The following is a 21,962-nucleotide window of genomic DNA, read 5'->3' on the forward strand; positions in this document are numbered from 1 at the left end:
CGCTCCCTCCCTCTCGCGCTCCCTCCCTCTCGCGCTCCCTCCCTCTCGCGCTCCCTCCCTCTCGCGCTCCCTCCCTCTCGCGCTCCCACCCTCTCGCGCTCCCACCCTCTCGCGCTCCCACCCTCTCGCGCTCCCACCCTCTCGCGCTCCCACCCTCTCGCGCTCCCTCCCTCTCGCGCTCCCTCCCTCTCGCGCTCCCTCCCTCTCGCGCTCCCTCCCTCTCGCGCTCCCTCCCTCTCGCGCTCCCTCCCTCTCGCGCTCCCTCCCTCCCTCTCTTTCGTGCTCCCTCTGGCGCTCCCACTCGCGCTCCCCCTCGTGCTCCCTCCCTCCCCCTCGTGCTCCCTCCCTCCCCCTCGTGCTCCCTCCCTCCCCCTCGCGCTCCCTCCCTCCCCCTCGCGCTCCCTCCCTCCCCCTCGCGCTCCCTCCCTCCCCCTCGCGCTCCCTCCCTCCCCCTCGCGCTCCCTCCCTCCCCCTCGCGCTCCCTCCCTCCCCTTCACGCTCCCTCCCTCCCACCCTCCCTCTCTCTTGCGCGCGCTCCCTCCCTCCCACCCTCCCTCTCTCTTGCGCGCGCTCCCTCCCTCCCTCCCTCCCTCCCCTTCGCGCTCCCTCCCTCTCTCTTGCGCGTGCTCGCTCCCTCCCTCCCTCCCCTTCGCGCTCCCTCCCTCCCTCTCGCGCTCCCTCCCTCCCTCTCTCTCGCGCGCACTCCCTCCCTCCCTCCCTCCCTCCCCTTCGCGCTCCCACCCTCCCCTTCGCGCTCCCACCCTCCCCTTCGCGCTCCCTCCCTCCCCTTCGCGCTCCCTCCCTCCCCTTCGCGCTCCCTCCCTCCCCTTCGCGCTCCCTCCCTCCCCTTCGCGCTCCCTCCCTCCCCTTCGCGCTCCCTCCCTCCCTCTCGCGCTCCCTCCCTCCCTCTCTCTTGCGTGTGCTCCCTCCCTCCCTCTCTCTTGCGCGCACTCCCTCCCTCCCTCCCTCTCTCTCGCGCTCCCTCTTGCTGCATTTCTCTCACCCTCTCTCTCCATCTCTGGATTAGTGAGTTCTCTCTCTTTGTGTACAGGTTGGTGAAGAGACCCTCAGGGATGAGGTGACCATTAGGACACTATCAGTCACAATGCTGGATGTAAGTTCACAAACTGAGTTCCCTGATCCCTTCATTGTACCTTGCCTGTCGCTGGCCTTCCCCGTTACCCTGAACCCCTTCCATATTGCTCCCAACTGTCTCCCTGAGCACCCTTCCCTCATCTCACTCAGCATGTTCCTATCATTTCCTTTGTCCATTTACTCTCTCCTTCTCCCCCAAATCCTGTCACCATCCCTGTCTCTTTACCTGCTCCCTCCTTCTGTTGTCCCCTCTCACTCCCTCGCCTCCACCCATCACCACTCCCCTCCCTCATCCCTCCCCCCCCCCACCCCTTCTCTCACAACCCACCCTTTCTCTCACCCCCTCCCCTCCCCTCCCTCCGCCTCTCTCCCTTTCATCTCTCCCCTTGTCACCTATCACCCCCTGCCCCTTCCGTCTCTCTCCCCTCCCACTGCCCCCTCACCTGTCTCCCCTCCTCCTCCTTTCTCACCTGTCCTCTCCGCTTACCCTCCCAACTACACTCCTGTTGCCCCTCTTTCCCATCCCTCCACTACCTCTCCCACCCTTCCGTCCGCCTCTCATCCTCCCACCTTCTTACCCTTCGCCCTTCTTTTGCCACTCGTCCCCACCACCTCTCCCCACCCCCGACCTTTCACCCCTCCGCCTTGCACCCCTCCCCGCCCCCTCCCACCTCACACCCCCTCCTCCTCTTGCCTACCCCTTCTCAACCCTTTAACCGTTCATGCACGCCTCGCCTGCTCCACTCCCTCTCGTTCTTGCCCCTCTCTCCCCTCCTGCACTCAAAAGCCGTTTCCCACCCTCAATGCTCCACCCCACACTTCCACTAAACACCCCTCTCCACTCACTTGCCAGGAACCTGGGTCCATTTCTCCATCACAGGAAATATTCTAACTCCATTGACATTCCCCAGCTTTCTCCCCTCACCCCCTCCCCTCTCAACCCTCTCCCTCCAACTCGTTTCTCCACCCTCAACTGCCCTCCTCCCCCTCCCTCTTGCTTGCCAGCTCCCTGGTTGCCCTCCTCCATCACACAAAACAGCCCATCTCCATTTACCTTGTCAAGCTCCTCAATGAAATCAATGTCCTCCATCCGTGTTCTACTGTGGGGTTGATGGGGGATGCGGAGAGAGACACAAGTCGGGACTGACCACCCCACCCTTCTGAATTTCACCACCTCAATCCCCAGAGGTAAAGAGGGCAAAGTCAAGGCATCCCAGTGGATAAGCTGAGCCAGGGAGAGGTTTCTGAGTTGACGTCGGGAGGGTTGCAGTAGGACCACCATCTCTGTCTGATGTGCGAAACTCTGCTTGTGAGGGGGTGGGCTGCAGAGAAGGCACCAGGGACATATAGGGTTAGATACAGAGTAAAACTTCCTCTACACTGTTTCTCCGCTCCCCCCCACCCCCAATCAGGATGTGGATCAGCGATCTATTGTCCAGTTCCAGTACAGTGCGTGGCCCGATCACGGCATTCCAAAAGATTTTGACTCCCTCTTGGAGATGATCGACCTGGTGCACAAGTCGCAGGGATCGCTGAAGTCCCCCATCTGCGTCCACTGCAGGTAAGGCTAGCTCCGGCACAAATTCCCTCTGAGCGACTCCACCCGCTAACCGGTAGGCAGATGGAGAGACGCCATAGGGGATGTGTGCAGTGGGCTGTGTTGCAGCTGCTCTCTTGGCACTGACCCCCCGATAGTACCCACTCCCTTGGAGCCGACCCTCTGACAACACCCAGCTCCCTCAGGGCCCAAACCCACGACAGAGCCCCCTCCCTCGCTGCCATCCCTTGACAGCGCCTGCTCCCCTCGGCGCTGACCGTCCGACAGCGCCCGCTCCCCTCGGCGCTGACCGTCCGACAGCGCCCGCTCCCCTCGGCGCTGACCGTCCGACAGCGCCTGCTCCTGCGCCTGCCACTTCAAGTCTGTTACACAGGAACAGGAGGCAGACCGCCTTGAGCCTCGACATTTGGCGCATGGTTGGGTGTGGGGAGAGAGAGAGATTCCAACTCACATCCCACTGTGTGTGAGGAATGGAATCTACCTCTGCTGGACCCTGTTGGATCCCTTAGTCGGATCCTTGGTTGGATCTCCCCCCCACCCCCCCAATCTCTGATATTCAGGGTCTTAGCAGGTGATTGAATGGGCTCCAGAGCTGCAGAGAGTATGGAGAGATGGGGTTAACAGGTAGGAGCTAAGTGGGGAGTAATGTCGTGTTGGTCATGAGTAACCTGCGATTTCTCTGGCAGTGCGGGATGTGGAAGAACTGGTGTTATCTGTACCGTTGACTATGTTCGCAGTATGCTGCTGAGGAAGGTGAGCTCAACTTTCAACCCAGCATCAGAATCTTTTCCACCCCTTCCCACCTGCCTGTGGCCTAGAAAATAGCCATTCAGTCCTCTTTCACCCCCCAAACTAATCCCACTGCCCCGCTCCGTCCCCATAGCCCTGTATCCATCCCCAAACTAATCCCACTGCCCCACTGCCCCGCTCCCTCCCCATAGCCCTGTATCCGTCCCCAAACTAATCCCACTGCCCCACTGCCCCGCTCTCCCCATAGCCCTGTATCCGTCCCCAAACTAATCCCACTGCCCCGCTCTCTCCTATAGCCCAGTATTCATCCCCAAACTAATCCCACTGCCCTGCTCCCTCCCCATAGCCCTGTATCCGTCCCCAAACTAATCCCACTGCCCTGCTCCCTCCCCATAGCCCTGTATCCTTCCTCAAACTAATCCCACTGCCCCGCACTCTCCTGATAGCGCTGTATCGATTTCCCCAAACTCCTCCCCCTTCCCACCATGTGCCTTGCCAATTGCCGGCTCTTTATATCCAGTCTGGAATCCCTACTTCCAGTCAACAAATGGCAATGTACTTTGTGAGGTGGCAAAACGATTGGTGTCGGGAAACTGAGGCCGTGTTGTCGTGGTGAGAGACCCTTTGCTTTCTGTTCTTCATTTGGGGCTCAGGACTGGCGCTGGGCGTGAAGAGAGACTAGGTCACTTAGGGACTGTGTTGCCTGGGCTTTAGAAGAATCGCATAGAAACCTCTAAAATTCGAACAGGATTAGGCAGGAGGTTGGGGGAGGGGGCGGGGTGTACACAGGAGGGACGTTCCCTTGGGGATGTGAGTCCAGAACCTGGAGGCGGTAGTTGGGGGCTGGGGTGTCACGGCCTAAAGGAGACGAGGTAGAACTGGCAAGAAATGTCTTCACCCAGAGAGTGGGGAGTCTGTGGTTTTCTCTGCTACAGAAAGTGGTCAGGGCCGGAAGAGAGAATGTTTTTGGGAAGGAGTTGGATATACTTCTTTAAGCTAAAGGGAGGAAGTGGGAACAGGGCACTGTGTTGGATGATCAGCTACAATCCTATTGAATGGTGGAGCAGGCTTGAGGGCCTGCATGGCCGACTACTGCTCCTGTGTGTTTTTAGAATTTCAGTCATGGGATGTGGGCATCACTGTCTGGGCCAGCATTTTTTGCCCAGAGGGCGGTTAAGTCAACCACATTGCTGTGGGTCTGGAGTCACATGTAGCCCAGACCAGGTAAGGATGGCAGTTTCCTTCCCTAAAGGGCATTAGTGAACCGGGTGGGTTTTTCTTGACGATCATAGTCATCGTTAGACTCTGTATTTTCATTGAACTTGGATTCCACCATCTGCCACGGTGGGATTTGAAACCAGGTCCCCAGATTATTCACCCAGCAATAATGCCACTCGGCCATTGCCTGCCACATGTCAACGTTTCAGAGACCATTGCCTACCCAGAACCCATCGGAGCGATCGCTGAAGGCCGTTTGATTGGCAGTGGAGGGGTCCCTGGACTCTCCTGGTTGTTCTGGGGCAAGGTGAGGCATTAGGAAGGTCGCTGAAGCTCCCTTTTCTGTTACAGGCGATTAGCAAAGACTTCGCCGTAATGGACATGGTGAAGGAGATGCGACAACAGAGACCGGTGGCCGTGCAGACTAAGGTGAGTGTGGACGTCAATTCTACCCCACGCCCCCACCTCCCAACACCATTGTGTACAGGGAGAAGCTGCTTCTACTATTTTAAACTAGAAGTAAAGCTGTCTGCACACTGTCTCCTATCAAATGCTCAAGGCCAGGACAGCACTGGGTTAGATACAGAGTAAAGTCCTCTCTACACTGTGTCCACCCATCAAACACTCCCAGTACAGGGGGGTTAGATACAGAGTAAAGCTCCCTCTACACTGCTGCACCCCAACCCCGCAACCCCATCAAACACTCCCAGGACAGGGTCAGCACAGGGTTAGATACAGAGTCAAGCTCCCTCTACACTGTCCCCATTGTCTCCCTCCCTTGCCCCTCAGTGCCCAAGTTTTCCACCCACACCCCTGAGGCCAGTGAAGAGCTAGACGACCACACTACATCACCTCCCCCCACCACCGCCACCGAGTAATTTGTCTTCTCCTCACAGGATCAGTATGAGTTTACCTATCGGATTATAGCTGAGATGTTTCAGAGAGAGCTGGAAGCTGCTGAACACGATTATGAAAACTTGGAGAAGGTAGGAGCTACTTTCAGTGAACCACCCCACTCTCCTCATTCTCGTCATGTTCACAAATTAGAGCGCGGATTATCTCCCTGGGTTCACATTTCTCCCTTCTCACTCTTATTCTCTCCTGCTCTCTACCTCACTCTATCTCTCCCTCTCTCTTTCCCCCACCTATCTCTACACTCTGGGAAAGAGACGTTCTCTTTGACACCCCTACCCTCTCTTTCTGCCCCTTTCACACCCTCCAATCTTCCCATGCCATGAGATCTCTTTCCCCACCCCCTCCCTCTTGCTCCCAGCCCCTTCCCATTGCCCACTTTCCATCACCACCCGCATCTCCCTCTCCCTGCCAACAGCCATCACCTACATCCCCCCCCCCATCACCCTCTTTTCCCCCCAACTCACTTTCTCCCCCGCCGTCTCGCTCCCCCCTGCCACGCCCCCGCCGTCTCGCTCCCCCCTGCCACGCCCCCGCCGTCTCGCTCCCCCCTGCCACGCCCCCGCCGTCTCGCTCCCCCCTGCCACGCCCCCGCCGCCTCGCTCCCGCCCCCCCGCCACGCCCCCGCCGTCTCCCGCCCCCCCGCCACGCCCCCGCCGTCTCCCGCCCCCCCGCCACGCCCCCGCCGTCTCCCTCCCCCCGCCACGCCCCCCCGCCACCCTCCCCCCGCCACTGCCCCGTCTCCCGCCCCCCCCCCCCCAACATCCCTGTCCCCCATTTCCCTGTACCTTTACGTATCTTGAACCTTTCACTGTCGATCTATCCTGATACATTTCTCACTTCATTTGGTCCACTTCCTCACTTGTAATACAAGTGATATCCGTTGTGGTTTCTGACGATTTTTCCCTACGAGTTGAGTTTGTCGATGTTCCTCTGAAACCTGTCTCCCCCAGCCCCTGCACAAGCGAGTGGATTTGTTGTCGTACTTCTGTCACTGTGCCACGCTCCTGACAGTCACCTTTACCCTGTGCAGCCACTGTCTCTTTGATTACATTTGTTCTCCACGTTTGTTGGAACTTGGTATCTGATCTGGTTGCTTTCCATCTTTGGCCCATTGAGTCTGTGCCAGTCAAAAGCAACCATCTAATGACTTGGATTTGTACTTGCTTCACGATCTTAACATCGCAAATCCACGCCCATATCCTTCGTCACTCCGATGAGAGTTTCTGCCTCTATCACCCTTAGAGGCAGCAATTTCCAGATTTTCCCACCATCCTCTGGGTGAGCACATCTTCACCTCCTGCCCCTCACCTTAAATCAATGCCCCCAAAGTCAATGATCCCTCATCGAGGGGAAAGGTTTCTTCTGTCTACCCTATCTATGCTACTCATCATTTTGTACACCTCAGCCATGTTCCCTCTCCATCCCATCTGCTCTAAGGAAAACCAGCCCAGTCTATCCAATCTCTCCTCCTCACTGCAACTGTCCCGCCCAAGGTGACATCCTGGTAAATCTCTGCTGCAGCACCAGGTGACATCCTGGTAAATCTTTTCTGCAGCACCAGGCGACATCCTGGTAAAATCTCTGCTGCAGCATCAGGCGACATCCTGGTAAATCTTTTCTGCAGCGCCAGGCGACATCCTGGTAAAATCTGTGCTGCAGCACCAGGCGACATCCTGGTAAATCTCTGCTGTAGCATCAGGCGACATCCTGGTAAATCTTTTCTGCAGCACCAGGCGACGTCCTGGTAAATCTTTTCTGCAGCGTCAGGCGACATCCTGGTAAAATCTGTGCTGCAGCACCAGGCGACATCCTGGTAAATCTCTGCTGTAGCATCAGGCGACATCCTGGTAAATCTTTTCTGCAGCACCAGGCGACATCCTGGTAAATCTCTGCTGCAGCACCAGGCGACATCCTGGTAAATCTTTTCTGCAGCACCAGGCGACGTCCTGGTAAATCTCTGCTGTAGCATCAGGCGACATCCTGGTAAATCTTTTCTGCAGCACCAGGCGACGTCCTGGTAAATCTTTTCTGCAGCGCCAGGCGACATCCTGGTAAAATCTGTGCTGCAGCACCAGGCGACGTCCTGGTAAATCTCTGCTGTAGCATCAGGCGACATCCTGGTAAATCTTTTCTGCAGCACCAGGCGACGTCCTGGTAAATCTTTTCTGCAGCGCCAGGCGACATCCTGGTAAAATCTGTGCTGCAGCACCAGGCGACATCCTGGTAAATCTCTGCTGTAGCATCAGGCGACATCCTGGTAAATCTTTTCTGCAGCGCCAGGCGACATCCTGGTAAAATCTGTGCTGCAGCACCAGGCGACATCCTGGTAAATCTCTGCTGTAGCATCAGGCAACATCCTGGTAAATCTTTTCTGCAGCACCAGGCGACGTCCTGGTAAATCTTTTCTGCAGCGCCAGGCGACATCCTGGTAAAATCTGTGCTGCAGCACCAGGCGACATCCTGGTAAATCTCTGCTGTAGCATCAGGCGACATCCTGGTAAATCTTTTCTGCAGCACCAGGCGACGTCCTGGTAAATCTCTGCTGCAGCGCCAGGCGACGTCCTGGTAAATCTCTGCTGCAGTGCCAGGCGACGTCCTGGTAAATCTCTGCTGCAGTGCCAGGCGACATCCTGGTAAATCTCTGCTGCAGTGCCAGGCGACATCCTGGTAAATCTTTTCTGCAGCGCCAGGTGACATCCTGGTAAATCTCTGCTGCAGCGCCAGGCGACATCCTGGTAAATCTCTGCTGCAGCACTATGATTTCTCTCGTGTCATGTGGATTCCAGAACTGCATACAATACTTGTGTTGTAACTTAACCACGCTCTCTGTTTGTGCAGTTTTTTTACATAGCTGTCCCGTGACTCTCTCTTGATTTGACACATTCTCTGAAAGGGACCTGTTGTGTCATTGTGTAGCTTTTTGACACCCCAACAGCTTTCCAACTGTTGTGGAGGACCCTGTGTTAGAAAGTCATTATGAATATGTATTTACTATGCCGCTGGTCCACATGGTTGAAGTCTAGTCACAGTACTTGGTAAGCAAGTAATGCCTTAGTACTTCATAGTACTTCATCTTACTTCATTCTTAGTACTTCATCCACCAGCAAAGTTCACCTTTTCATAATATAAACGTTGACACTCCAGTGTCTACCTTTGAAATTGGTGAGATGCTCCGTGATTTAAATGTACACCTGCCAACATTCCTGCTCTGGATCAATGATTTCCCCGGGGAAAACCTTGGGTCTATCTTCTACCAGAGATTGCTCTACCTCGTATATCCACTTGAGTGAACAATTCTCTAGTCTCTTTGCTTGTTCTGTCTGCCCTCCATGCATTCTCTGAAAGTTACCTAATGTCTTGTAAAGAAAGCATTCCATGCTGTTCACAACTGTGACATTTTTCACCTCGACAGTATTAGCAAGGTCCTGGCCTCTGTCCTAACCACTACACTGGTTTATCATGTGCTTCTGTATTTTGCTTAGTGAGTGCATTCTGAAGATCTCCAATATCAAGTTTATATTCTCCCCTTAGAATGATCTGTGTTTCTTCCAGACTTCTATTGCCACTACCTCTCTGAATAAATAGACTTCTCTGGGGTTCGGTCTTCTGTGGGCTGTCATTGGTCTGACAAAAACTCATCAGTAATACCTGGTACACCAGTAATACAGTTCAGACTCCTGTGCACTTCACTGTTGTCACATCCCTCTGCTTGTCTATAGAGATTGTTAAGGAATCCTCTGTGGATTCTTCCAGTTAGAATTCTTGAAAAACATCAATATTTAGTAGTTCTACGGTTAAGTTAACTGTCCAAGGGTTTCAGGAACTCTTTGAAAAGTCTGGTGCCTCTTTGAACCCTTGGAGAGCAGGAACATCATCTGCTATATTCCCAGTTGTGCACAGAAGTGCATTTACATGTTCAGCTTCTGACTTAGCATGCAGCTTAGAAGCTGTTCTACACCAAAATAATTGTTTACTCCAAGGTGCCCGATCTTGTGTTCTATTTAGCCCAGCTGTACAACTTCTGATGCAATGTCCCATTGTGATTAGGTACTCTTTTTTTAGCAAGTTTCATTTTGTAATAACGATGGCTTGCCTGGGATTTGTTGTAGGGGCTTTACACACTGAAAAAGCTCCTGCTTTTTCCACCCCGAATCACAGCCGTGTTTAAAGTCTTTCCTCTGTACTGGGGATTTATCAGTTCTGACCCTCTGCCGACTCATTGGTTAAACTTGTCCTGCAGACTACTCCCACATGGCACTGCTTCACGCAGCCTCCTGGATTGGCGAAACTTTTTTTCCCTTCCTGGTCTCTCTCTAATCTGTTTGAAGAATTGCTCGGTGTTCAGTTTTGCTGCAAGTGTTTTGTTTTGGTTCTTTATCCTCAGAAATGGAAACTTCCCTTTTTGTTGACATATCCTGGTTTCCCAATGCCTCTGTCTTGTTGGGACAGGTGTCGCCAGATGAACTCTTCAGACCACACGCAGATGGCTACATGGAGTGCACTGGTGTCCCTATCTTCTGTGTTGTTTGGATAATTCAGGGTAGTATAGTGTAAGAGGAGATTCCACCTTCCGATCTAACACGGAGAATTGTGTAGAGTAAAGGAGATGCGGCTTATTCAGTCTCTCTGACCACTTACTTAACAAAACAATCAAGACTGGTCTGCCTCCTACAGGATTCATAACTATCCCAAAGTTTCCCATTACCTTGTCGCAGCAGGTAGTGTTTATTCCACTCAAACAAGTCTCAATCTTTTCAGCACTCCTGCATGCGCGCGCGCACGCACAGACACGCCATCCAGCTCCCCCTCCTTCCCAGTTCCTGATTTTCCCTTGGCTCCCCTCACATTGCCTCACCCATCTTATCTCTTCCTCTCGGTCCCACCTCTCCACTGCCTCTGTCCATCTCTGAACCATCTCCCACCATTTCCTCCCCCCATCTCTGTAACACACACTCCCTTTCTCCCATGCTTTCTTTGTATTCCTTTCTCTCTCCCACTCCTCCTCTGCACCGTCGGAGGGCCGGCGCAGAGGGAGCGGGCACCGTCGGAGGGCCGGCGCTGAAGCACTGTCTTTTGTGATCATGAAAGACCCGAGGAGCACAATGGGGCGTGTGAGGTGGGCTCGCTTGAGTCTCTGAGCATGTGACGTGTACGCTGCAGGCAGGCCAAGGGTTAATTGCACTCTCTGTGCCTCTCTGTCATTGCTGTGCAAGGAGGAAGCGAAACTCACCTCATCATGTAGCCTGACTTCCTCTAGACGGTGCCTCGCAAACTCTTGCCAGGCCTCAACCCCCACCCTGTTACCAGGCTCTCCCTCCCTCTGTCCACCTAGGTAGCTCTCACAGCGTATGTTCTCTTTGTCCACCACCCAACCCCGACACCTCATCCCTCTTTCCCCACGGATCTGACCACAGGACGGGAGGCCCTGTGGGGCGCTGGACGTGAGACAACCCCCGCCACCGAAAGCGGCTGCATCGAGCGAACCTCGAAGGTAAGTCTGTTTCAGCACTGAGAGGGAGGGGGCCCGGGGTGGGAGAAGAACCTGCAGGCTGGAGAAATCCCTCATGCTGTCCCTGTCCTGGGAGTGCCTGGTGGGGGAACAGTGTAGAGGTAGCTTTACTCTGCACCTAACCCCGTGCTGTCCCTGGCCTGGGAGTGTTTGATGGGGGGAGCAGCGTAGCAGAAGCTTTACTCTGTACCTAACCCCGTGCTGTCCCTGGCCTGGGAATGTTTGTTGGGGGACAGTGTAGAGGGAGCTTTACTCTGTACCTAACCCCATGTTGTCCCTGTCCTGGGAGTGTTTGATGGGGGACAGTGTAGAGGAAGCTTTACTCTGTATCTAACCCCGTGCTGTCCCTGTCTTGGGAGTATTTGATGTGAGGACAGTGTCGAAGGAGCTTTACACTGTATGGGTCACTGTGCTGTCCCTATACTGGGAATGCTTGACAGGGGACAATGTAAAGGGAGCATTGCTTTCAGTTTAAGAGAGTTGGGGTGGGTTTATTTCTTGATTTATCGGGGGACTGATGTTGTGACCTGGATCGAACTAACCCTTGTTTCATTGCTCTCTCTCTCTCTCTCTCTCTCTCTCTCTCTCCTTCTCCCCCTTGTCTCCCTGGTGGGTTTTAACTGGACGTCACGATGATTTGCCCCACCATCAGCCCGGCGCTCGGAGCTCAGGCCCCAGGCTCCATGGCATCGCAGGGGGCAGCTGGAGCCACGTATGCAGCCGTAGGACGGCGGAGAGAGGGTGGGGACCCGAGGCCTGTCTCCTCCTACGTCCTGCCCTCCTCCTCAGGCTGCGCCTACGAGAACCTCGGCCAGGCCCCTGGGCGCCCGTTGTCATCGTCTGCCTCCTCGTCGTACAGCGCTGTGGGCTTCGATAATGGTCCCCGGGTACTGCCGCAGACGACCCAGTGCACCAACCTGCATCCCTTGTCCACACCTGCAGCTGCTCCTCACATCTCCACCATCTCCTACTCCACCATCGCTTTTGGGCAGCAGGGCTCTGAGCCCATCTCCCACACGGGTAAGGAGAGTCCTGCAGTGACACGGTGCCCAACACGCGCTCGGTGGGGAGTGCTGGGGCAAGCCCAGATAAAGAGGCTCCCACACGCGGCGCAGCGAGCTACGTTGAGGCAGCTCCCAAAAAGCACTTGGCCAGGCACCTGCCAGCGTTGCTTGGACATCTTGTTCCAAGCCTTGTGAGGGGGAGGAGACCCAGAGCTCAGTCAAATGGGAACTGGGCGGTGGGGGAGTGCCTTAACGTGACAACGTCGGGGAGGGGTTGATGGAGGGCGAGGCGGATGGAGAGCGCATTAACCGTGGGAGCAGGAGAGTCAGGGAGGAGGTGAGACCCGGAGAGACAGTACAGCAAAACAAGGAGAAGGTGGGTGTGGGGTGGAGAGAGGGGAGACAAGGGGAAGGGGAGACAGAGAGAGACATTCAGGAAGAGAGGACATGGGTGGCACAAGGAGAAGGGGAGGGGTGAATATCATGGACTTGGGGGAGAGTGCAGGCAACATGGTGGGGAAAGCAAGCCAGATGGTGCAGACAACCCCCAATGGCAGAGCGATGGGAATAGGGATGATCAGAGGCCGGAATTCGGAGAGCACAAACAGGAGCTAGAGGAAGTGGCAGAGATAGGGAGGGGGTGTAGGGGGCTGGAAGTGGTGACAGATAGGGAGGGGGTGTAGGGGGCTGGAAGTGGTGACAGAGATAGGGAGGGGGTGTAGGGGGCTGGAGGGGGTGACAGAGATAGGGAGGGTTTGTAGGGGTTGGAGGAGGTGACAGAGATAGGGAGGGGGTGTAGGGGGCTGGAGGGGGTGACAGAGATAGGGAGGGGGTGTAGGGGTTGGAGGAGGTGACAGAGATAGGGAGGGGGTGTAGGGGGCTGGAGGGGGTGACAGAGATAGGGAGGGGGTGTAGGGGTTGGAGGAGGTGACAGAGATAGGGAGGGGGTGTAGGGGGCTGGAGGGGGTGACAGAGATAGGGAGGGGGTGTAGGGGTTGGAGGAGGTGACAGATGGTGAAGTGGAAGTCAAAGTTCTCTAATAATTAAACCAAAACACAAACCATAATCCATATTGATGGGAATAGAAGGACCTTGCTAATCATTAGTTCCAAAACATCCGGAGAAACTCGCCTTTCCCCTTGTATTCCTTTGGGATGCTGTTCAAATAAACACAAACCCCACTTTCATAAACCTAATTAATAGAGATAGCAATAAATTAAAACTTAATCGCTCCAAGTTTGCACAGAATGTGTCTTCTAGATGTTCCATCTCCTCCATCAATCATCTGTCAGGAGTGTCTTCTCTTTCGCTATTTTTTCTGTAATTTCTTCTGTGAGAACTTTGAACTAAAAGAATGCCTTGGTACCTTTGGAGCTTTTTAGAGAGCTTAATGATTTTGTGTGAAGGTCAGGTTTATGTCTCAAATGGCCGATTTGCTTTCAAGTCAGATGGCAGCCGCCTCACACCTCAGATTGTAGTTAGCTCTCCTTTCTATACCTTTGATGACCGGTCCATTTTTTTCCCCTGGAGGCTGATGGGAAACCTTATAGAGCATTTCAGAGCGAATGACCACCATATACGCAGCACGGAAGCAGACCTTTCAGCCTCACTCATCCATACCGACCAGCTTTCCCAATCAGAACTAGTCTCATTTGCCAACATTGGGTCCCTGTCCCTCTATCCATGTACCAACCACCCCCACCACGTCTTCTGGCAGCTTGAACCATACACGCACCACCCTCTGTGTGGAAAAGTTTCCCCTCAACTCCTTTTTAAATCTTTCTCCTCTCACGTTAAAACTATGCCCTCTGGCTTTTGGGGGAAAAACATGCTGGCTGTTCACCTTATCTAGGTCCCTCATTATTTTATAAATCTCTGTATGGTTACCCCTCAGCCTCCAAGGGCAAAAACGTCCCAGCCTTCCCTTATAACTCAAGCTTCCCGGCCTTGATAACATGCTTCTTTAAAGTATCTCCAGTCTAATAACATCCTTCCTATAGCAGGTCAGCCAGAACTGTACGCAGTACTCCAAATATGTCTTTATCAATGTCTAGTACAGCCAAAATATGACATTCCCACCCTCTGTACCCAATGCTGTCACCAATGAAGGCATGCATGCCAAATGCCACCTTCGCCAGTCTGTGTCTACCTGTGACTCCACTTTCAAGGAACTGTGTACCTCACCCTCTTTCAGCAACATTCCCCAGGACTGTACCATTAAGTGCTGACCCATTTTGCCTCACCAAAATGCAACATCTGGCATTTCTCTGAATTAAACTCCATCTGGCGCACAGTGACCCAATTGATCAGGATCCCGTTGTGGTCTGAGATGACCTCCTTCACTGTCTGCTTTTACCACCGATTTTGGTGTCAACTGCAAACATACTAACCATGCCTCCTTTACCCACGTCCATGAAAACGAGTTGGCGGGAAGCTGACCTCACTGGGCCTAGAACGAGAGCTGAGCAGGATTGACTGGAATAACAGAGTGGTAGGAGGAACAGTAACTGAACAATGAGCCATCATTAGGGTGTAGGTGGTTCAGGTACATTCAAAGGCTGTCTCCTCAAATGGGAAAGGCAGGGCCAACAGATCCATGCTCCCCTATGTGACAAAGGAAGTAGGAATCAGCGTTGGAAAGAAAAATGGTGTCCTTGTGATGGGTGAAAAATGCATACAAGAATTAACAGGAGCGCTGAAATCTTGGGGAGCAGGAGGTTGAAAGGCAATGAGGGATTTTGAGAAAAGCCTTGCAGTTAACATCAAGGGAGTCTGCAGGAACAGGAAGTGCCAATCAGGATTTCCAGACGGAGGCCTGGGCATGGGAGAGTGCTGAATGAATATGAGTGTCTATCTTTACAAAAGTGGGAGGATATGCACAAGGCACGGTGGGTCCCAAGGGAGTACTGAGGAACAAAGGAACCTTTGTTAACAAGTCCATAGCTCCGTGAAGGTGCAGCACAAGTGGTCAGGGTGGTGAAGAAGTGATACTCACTTTCATTAGCTGGGGCATAGAACGTAGGAGCAAGGAAGTCTTGTTACAACTTTGTAAGACATTGGTTAGGCCACAGATGGGATATAGTGTGCAGTTCTGGAGGCCACACTATCAGAAGCACATGATTGCACTGGGGAAGGTGCCGAGGAGATTCACCAGGATGTAGCCTGGGAAGGAAAGCCTCAGGAATGAGGAGAGACTGGATAGGCTGCATTTGTTTTCCCTGGAGCAGAAGAGGGATCTGATTGAGGTGTACAAAATTACAAAAGGCATAGACAGGGCAAATCATGAGAATCTTTTTCCCATGGCAGATGTGCCTAAGGCCAGAGGACATCAGTTTAAGGTGAGGAGTAAGTGGTTTAGAAGAGATTTGAAGAAACATATTTTTTACCCTGGGGTTTGTAGGAATATGGAAGGTGCTGCCTGAGACGGTGATGGAGACAGGTACTCTCACAGCATTTAAGAAGCACCTGGATGAGCCCTTAAAATGCCTACAGACCAAGCACAGGTAAATGAGACAAGTGCAGTTTAATGTTTGTAGGTCAGCATTACCACGGTGGGCCAAAGGCCCGTTCCAATTCAGTATGATTGCAAAAGATCTGCTCAGGCTACAGTGAGAGAGAAGAAAGCTCTGTGCCACACAGCAGACTTAAGGAGAAAGTTACAGGTCATGGTATGAAAGGGACAGACATAATGCAGATACAAAATTGGCAGTGATGGAGAACAGAGAGTAAGGGTCCATGGATATTTTCCAGGCTGGAGGAAGGTGTGTATTGGAGTTCAAAGGTGACACACTTTGGTTGGAAGAACATTGAAAGACAGCATACAATGGGGCATCAGGAGCAGTGGTGTAGATGTGCACAGATCACTGAAGGTGAAAGGACAGGCAGAGAGAGCAGTAAATAAAGCAGACAGTGCCCTCGGTTCTACAAACAGGAGCACAGAGTGAGAAGGTGACGTTGAACTTATACACTTGTTAGACATCAGCAGGAGTGTTGTGGGTCCCACATTATTGGAGCGATGTTGATGCATTGGGAGGGAGAGGGAGTGGGAACGTGAGAGGGTGGGGGAACGTGAAAGGGAGAGGGAACATGATTCACCAGAATGGTTCCAGGGAGCAACCGCAGCAATAGGGAGAGATTAAGAACACTTGGAGACCGTTCACCCTCAGAGAGAAGGTGACTGAGAGAGGGAGATCTGATAGAGGTGTTCAAAATCATGAGCTCAGGACTGGAGGAGTCGATGGGGAGAAGCTGTTCCCAAGGAAGGGTAGTGGTAGGAGCTGGTTCATTTGAGGCATTCAAGAGGTGCATTTGAAAGAGATTTGGGTAGAAATGGGATGCAGGGATATTGGGAAATTGGTGGGAGATTGGCAGTCGGGGGAATAGAACTGGTGCGTTCCATAGATTGAATGGATGCCTCCTACACAATTCTATGATTGTGTTCATTCTTTGGGCTTCACCCGATTCTGTACATAGATGACACCGGATCACAGTTATCTGATGTGTAGCAGCGTTCAGAGCAGAATAATCTGCAACAAACAGCAAGGCTTATTTCTCATTGATGTGAGCTGGTATGGTGCTCCCTCAGCCCTAATCCTCTGGAGCAGTGCTCCCTCTGCGTTGACCCTCCGACGGTGCGGCGCTCCCTCAGTGCTGGCCCACCGACAGTGCCCACATCTTCAGACTTACCCCAGGGTATTTGGGAAATGGGGAGCTGTAGTTTGAGCGGTGACTGGGACTCCCAAGTTGAGGGCTATCTCTGAGGGAGTTAATGGATGCTGATCTCCTGCCTACAGATGAGGACACTGCAGAATGGGCTCCCTCGCTCCCTGAACGAACAGCTGATTCCTACGTCATACAGGACCCCGGTAAGTCGCACTCGCTGTGACGTGTCTTCCCAGTGACTCAACCGCATTCTCTTTACACCCACGTCCATTACCCAGAAGGATGCCCCCTCCCCCCACAATCTGGGCTCTTCCCTCTCCCTGCCCCCAACTATTCCCTGAGGAACCACACCACCTCAGTCCTGTCACCGCACCCCCCCCAACCCACCCTCTCCGCCTCCCCCCTCCTCATGACCCAGGGAGGTGCCCCAATGCCATCCATCACCCAAGTGGCCCATCCGTCATTCTCCCCCACTGACCACCATTACTCCCAGTTATCCAGGAGGAACTTGCACCTTCTGCTGTCCCGATTCCCACAACCACCTAACCCCACTGCGGGATACCTCAGCATGGGATAGTCATCTAACAATCTCCTTTCCCTCTGTGTGCCCCCGCTCTCTCTCACTCTCGCTCTCTCCCTCTGTTTCTGCACCATCCCCCTCTGTCTCCCTCTCTCTCTCTCTCTCTCTCTCTCTCTCTCTCTCTCTCTCTCTCTCCATGTCTCGCTGTCTCTCCATGTCTGTTTCTCTCTGCCCATCCCGCTCTCTTCCCCCGCCGACCTTTTCCCTCCATCTCTCCCCACTCTCTCTGTCCCGCTACCCCTTCCCACTGTCTGTTCCTTGCTCACTCTCTCCTACTCTCTCCCTCTCCCTCTCCATCTCTCTTTACAACCCCTTCCTCCCCCTATTCCTTGGCTTCCCTCTCATTCCCCCCCCCCCCCCCGAACTCCCTGTCCACCCCCCCTGATCCCCCTCTCACTCACCCCTCTTTCCCCCACCCCCTCTCGCTCCCCTTTCACTACTCCTCCTCGCACCCGCCCCCTCTCTCGCCCGCTCGCCCCCTCTCTCGCCCGCTCGCCCCCTCTCTCGCCCGCTCGCCCCCTCTCTCGCCCGCTCGCCCCCTCTCGCGCCCGCTCGCGCCCTCTCGCGCCCGCTCGCCCCCTCTCGCCCCCTCTCGCCCCCTCTCGCCCCCTCTCGCCCCCTCTCGCGCCCGCTCGCCCCCTCTCGCCCCCTCTCGCGCCCGCTCGCCCCCTCTCGCGCCCGCTCGCCCCCTCTCGCGCCCGCTCGCCCCCTCTCGCGCCCGCTCGCCCCCTCTCGCGCCCGCTCGCCCCCTCTCGCGCCCGCTCGCCCCCTCTCGCGCCCGCTCGCCCCGTCTCGCGCCCGCTCGCCCCGTCTCGCGCCCGCTCGCCCCCTCTCTCGACCCCTCTCTCGCCCCCTCTCTCGCCCCCTCTCTCGCCCCCTCTCTCGCCCCCTCTCTCGCCCCCTCTCTCGCCCCCTCGCTCGCCCCCTCGCTCGCCCCCTCGCTCGCCCCCTCGCTCGCCCCCTCGCTCTCCCCCTCCCGCTCTCCCCCTCCCGCTCTCCCCCTCCCGCTCTCCCCCTCCCGCTCTCCCCCTCCCGCTCTCCCCCTCCCGCTCTCCCCCTCCCGCCCTCCCGCTCCCCCCCTCCCCCGCTCCCCCCCTCCCCCGCTCCCCCCCTCCCCCGCTCCCCCCCTCCCGCTCCCCCCCTCCCGCTCCCCCCCTCCCGCTCCCCCCCTCCCGCTCCCCCCCTCCCGCTCCCCCCTCCCGCTCCCCCCCTCCCGCTCCCCCCCTCCCGCTCCCCCCCTCCCGCTCCCCCCCTCCCGCTCCCCCCCTCCCGCTCCCCCCCTCCCCCTCCCGCTCCCCCCCTCCCCCTCCCGCTCTCTCCCTCCCCCTCCCGCTCTCTCCCTCCCCCTCCCGCTCTCTCCCTCCCCCTCCCGCTCTCTCCCTCCCCCTCCCGCTCTCTCCCTCCCCCTCCCGCTCTCTCCCTCCCCCTCCCGCTCTCTCCCTCCCCCTCCCGCTCTCTCCCTCCCCCTCCCGCTCTCTCCCTCCCCCTCCCGCTCTCTCCCTCCCCCTCCCGCTCTCTCCCTCCTCCCCCGCTCTCTCCCTCCTCTCCCGCTCTCTCCCTCCTCTCCCGCTCTCTCCCTCCTCTCCCGCTCTCTCCCTCCTCTCCCGCTCTCTCCCTCCTCTCCCGCTCTCCCCCTCCTCCCGCTCCCCCTCCTCCCGCTCCCCCCCTCTCCCCCTCCGCTCTCCCGCTCTCCCACTCTCCCGCTCCCACTTCCTTTCCCGCCCGCTCTCCCCCTCTCCCGCTCTTCCCCCACTCCTACCTCTCTGCCCCTGCCATCCCCAGGTGAGGTTCCAGCCTCCTCCCCAGTCATGGACAGTAGGAACCGGACCAGCAAGCTACCTGGACCCTTCAAACCGGTCAGTGACCCTATTGGGTTGGGGTTTTTGGGGGAGGGAGTTGGTGCGGGAGGAGGGGGGACGTGGGGATCAGTGAAGGGGCGGTTCTTAAGTGAGGGGCGAAGGGTTTCAGTGAGGGCCAGTAGGGTCAAGATGGGGGCGCAGTAAGGAGGAATGGGATCAGTGAGTGGGTGTGAGGAGGGGGAGGGGTCACTGTAGGGGAGAGTCTCAGTGAGTGGAAGTAGAGTCAGTGAGCTTTGGGGGCGGCTCGGGGATTATGAGGGAGAGCCTCGGTGAGTGGAGGTGGAGTCAGTGAGTTGGGTGTGGGGGTTGAGAGAGTGTGGGGGAGAGTCTCGGTGATAGGGACATGGCCCCTCCCCAGGCAGCGAAGCTGGTGGTGGGGTGCAGTCTCTCAGGGAGGGAGCCGTCTCTCGCTCTGGAGCAGATTCACTCACTGTCTGACTTTAGATCGTTGTGATCCAAGTTGATTGATGGATCCATTCTTCGTCCTAACAGGCAGTCCTAGGAGGAATCGAAAAGAAAGGTAAGGAACTGGGATCAAGTATCCCCAGAGAGCCAGCGAGAAGGTGTGCCCTTCAGTAGCTAAGGGCCCTCTCCCTGACCCCTGCTCTCCCTGACCCCTTGCCCCTACTCTGTCTTTTTCTGTCTCCCCCTGGCTCTCACTCTCTCTTTTCATCATGCTCTATCTGTCTATCTACATCCAGTGTCTGTCTCTCTCACTCGTGTGCCCACTCTCTGTGTGTGTCTCTCTCTCTCTGTTTCAGGTGCCACTCCCAGCTCTGACGCAGCTTATGAAGATGTTGCTGGTCTTTCTATTGCTTCCAGTTTCAGCTCCAGTGGACTGGGTAAGAACATGTGAGGATGAACCAGGTCATCACCACCAGTCCCCCGCCCCCACACCGCAACATCACACTCTTCCTACCACCACCCCTATCCCGCCAGGACATCACCCCCCCTGCCCAGCAACATTACATTCCCTCTCGCCCTCCCCCTGACCCATACCCCCTCCCTCCCTCCCTCCCGTCCGCTCCCTCCCCCTCATCCTGCAACTCACCCAGACTTGCCCTCTTGTCCTCCCCTCCGTCACCCTCATGTGCTCCCCCTCTTTTGCCCTCTTGCCATCACTCTCCCCTTCCCACGCGCCCTCCCCCTCCCACGCACCCTTCACCCTCATTCTCTCCTCCCCGCTCACCCTCTTGTTAGCACCCTCCTCCCTCACCTTGTCGCTATTGCTCCCCACCTCCCTTGGCCCAACCTTGCCCTCTCATCCTTCCCCTCCTTCACCCTCATGCTGTCCTCCTCCGTTGCCTTCCTTGCCATTGCACTCACCCATCCTCCCTCTCGCCTAAGCCCCCCCTTGCACTCCCCCTCCTTTCATCCTCCCATTCCTTCACCTTCTCATCATCGCCTTCCCCTCCCCCTCTCCTCCCATTTCCCTCCCCCTCAACCTTGCCATCCCCTGTAGCCCTCTCCCTCACCCCCTCTCTCACACACGAGCCCTCACCCTCCACTTAACCCTCACCTCCCACTCACCTTTTGCCTCCCCCTCTGCCTTCTCCCTCACCCCCACATTACCCCTCCCTCTCGCCCTCACCCAAACTTGACATGTCATCTTACCACTCCTCCGCCCTGTATCTCACTGCTCATCCTCCTCCTCACTCTCGCCTTCAACCTCGGTCTTGCCCTCCCCTTCCTCTCGCCCTCTCACCTTTCCCTACCCATTTGGCCTCCCCCCTCCCTCTCACCCTCGATCTCCTACTCAGCCTCCTTCTCACCCTCTACCTCATCCCCTCCTCACTCCCCCTCGCCCTCGCCCTCCGTGTGTCACCGTCTCTGACTGTGTCCCATTCTCCTGACAGGTTTCAATGCTCGAGTTGCAAAGCCGAAGGGCCCTCGTCCCCCTCCGGAGGCGTGGGCCGTGTACAGTCACTGAGACCAAACCAAAATCCGGCCAAGGGTCTGGAGTGTCTGACGCTGAAGGTTTGGGGAAGGAGGTGTGGGGTGGCAGAGCCTGAAGACCCAGCTGCTAGTGGGAGTGTTCTGGGGTTTGTCTTCACCACCTTTCTGTTCTTTGAGTTGAACAATATAATGAATTTCACTCTGTGTTCCTGCGTGTTTGAGAGAGAAATGTTGGTGTACGTGTGACTGGAGCTGTGTTTATCTCGTATCGAAAACTCAAGAAGCTCAGTGCCATCCAGGACAAATCAGCCATCCCTCCCACTTGATCAACGTGATCCCCGCCCCCACCCCACCTTCAACACGCACTCCCTCCACCAACACACAGCGGCAGGTGGGCCCACTAGGAATGCTCGGCTAAGTTCCAACACTCCCTACACCGACACACAGCAGCAACAGTGTGTACCATCTACAGGACACACCGCAGCGACTCGCTAACAGCACCTTCCAAACCCGTTCCCTTCCCACCCCCAAGAAGGACAAGGGGACAGCAGCCGCAGGGGAAGATCTCCACCGCCTGTAAGTTCCCCTCCAAGATCCCCCACTCTGTCTCGACTGGGAACAGTATCAGCTGTTCCTTCAGTGCGGCTGGGGTTGGAATCCTGGAACTCCCCCCCCCCCCCCCCCCCCCCCCCCGATGGGGGACACTGTGTCCCTACGCCACACATGTAGCGGATCAAGAAAGCCGTTCATCCCCTCACCCCACCTTCCCAGTGGGGAGGAGGTGCAGTTAGCAATGGGACAATGAATGCTGGATCCAGATAACAACGTCCAGTCCTGAGAGAGAAGAGGACAGGGCAGCAGTGGATGTGTAGCTCTGCGTCTTGCCTGGTGAACGGCTAAAGGGCGCTTTGTCCAT

The 21,962-nt window shown here is 55.9% G+C and overlaps 1 protein-coding gene across 3 annotated transcripts in view; it reads left to right on the plus strand.

Moving 5' to 3' along the window:
* Positions 1-21,250, plus strand: part of ptpn18 (protein tyrosine phosphatase non-receptor type 18) — a 48,143-nt gene extending 26,893 nt beyond the window's left edge. For 2 of the 3 annotated variants that reach the window (XM_048526060.2, XM_048526059.2), the window contains 12 exons: positions 1,052-1,114; positions 2,508-2,656; positions 3,340-3,406; positions 4,973-5,050; positions 5,518-5,607; positions 10,951-11,027; positions 11,698-12,065; positions 16,843-16,914; positions 19,074-19,147; positions 19,643-19,670; positions 19,912-19,992; positions 21,007-21,250. In XM_048526060.2, coding sequence (XP_048382017.1) covers positions 1,052-1,114; positions 2,508-2,656; positions 3,340-3,406; positions 4,973-5,050; positions 5,518-5,607; positions 10,951-11,027; positions 11,698-12,065; positions 16,843-16,914; positions 19,074-19,147; positions 19,643-19,670; positions 19,912-19,992; positions 21,007-21,080 — 1,221 coding nt within the window. In that variant the 3' untranslated portion in view covers positions 21,081-21,250. The remainder of the gene's footprint in view (positions 1-1,051; positions 1,115-2,507; positions 2,657-3,339; positions 3,407-4,972; positions 5,051-5,517; positions 5,608-10,950; positions 11,028-11,697; positions 12,066-16,842; positions 16,915-19,073; positions 19,148-19,642; positions 19,671-19,911; positions 19,993-21,006) is intronic. The other variant, XM_048526061.2, reaches the window with a different exon arrangement.
* Positions 21,251-21,962: the final 712 nt, after the last annotated feature.

The sequence above is a fragment of the Stegostoma tigrinum genome, chromosome 49, assembly GCF_030684315.1.
Source record: "Stegostoma tigrinum isolate sSteTig4 chromosome 49, sSteTig4.hap1, whole genome shotgun sequence".
Classification (NCBI taxonomy): domain Eukaryota; kingdom Metazoa; phylum Chordata; class Chondrichthyes; order Orectolobiformes; family Stegostomatidae; genus Stegostoma; species Stegostoma tigrinum.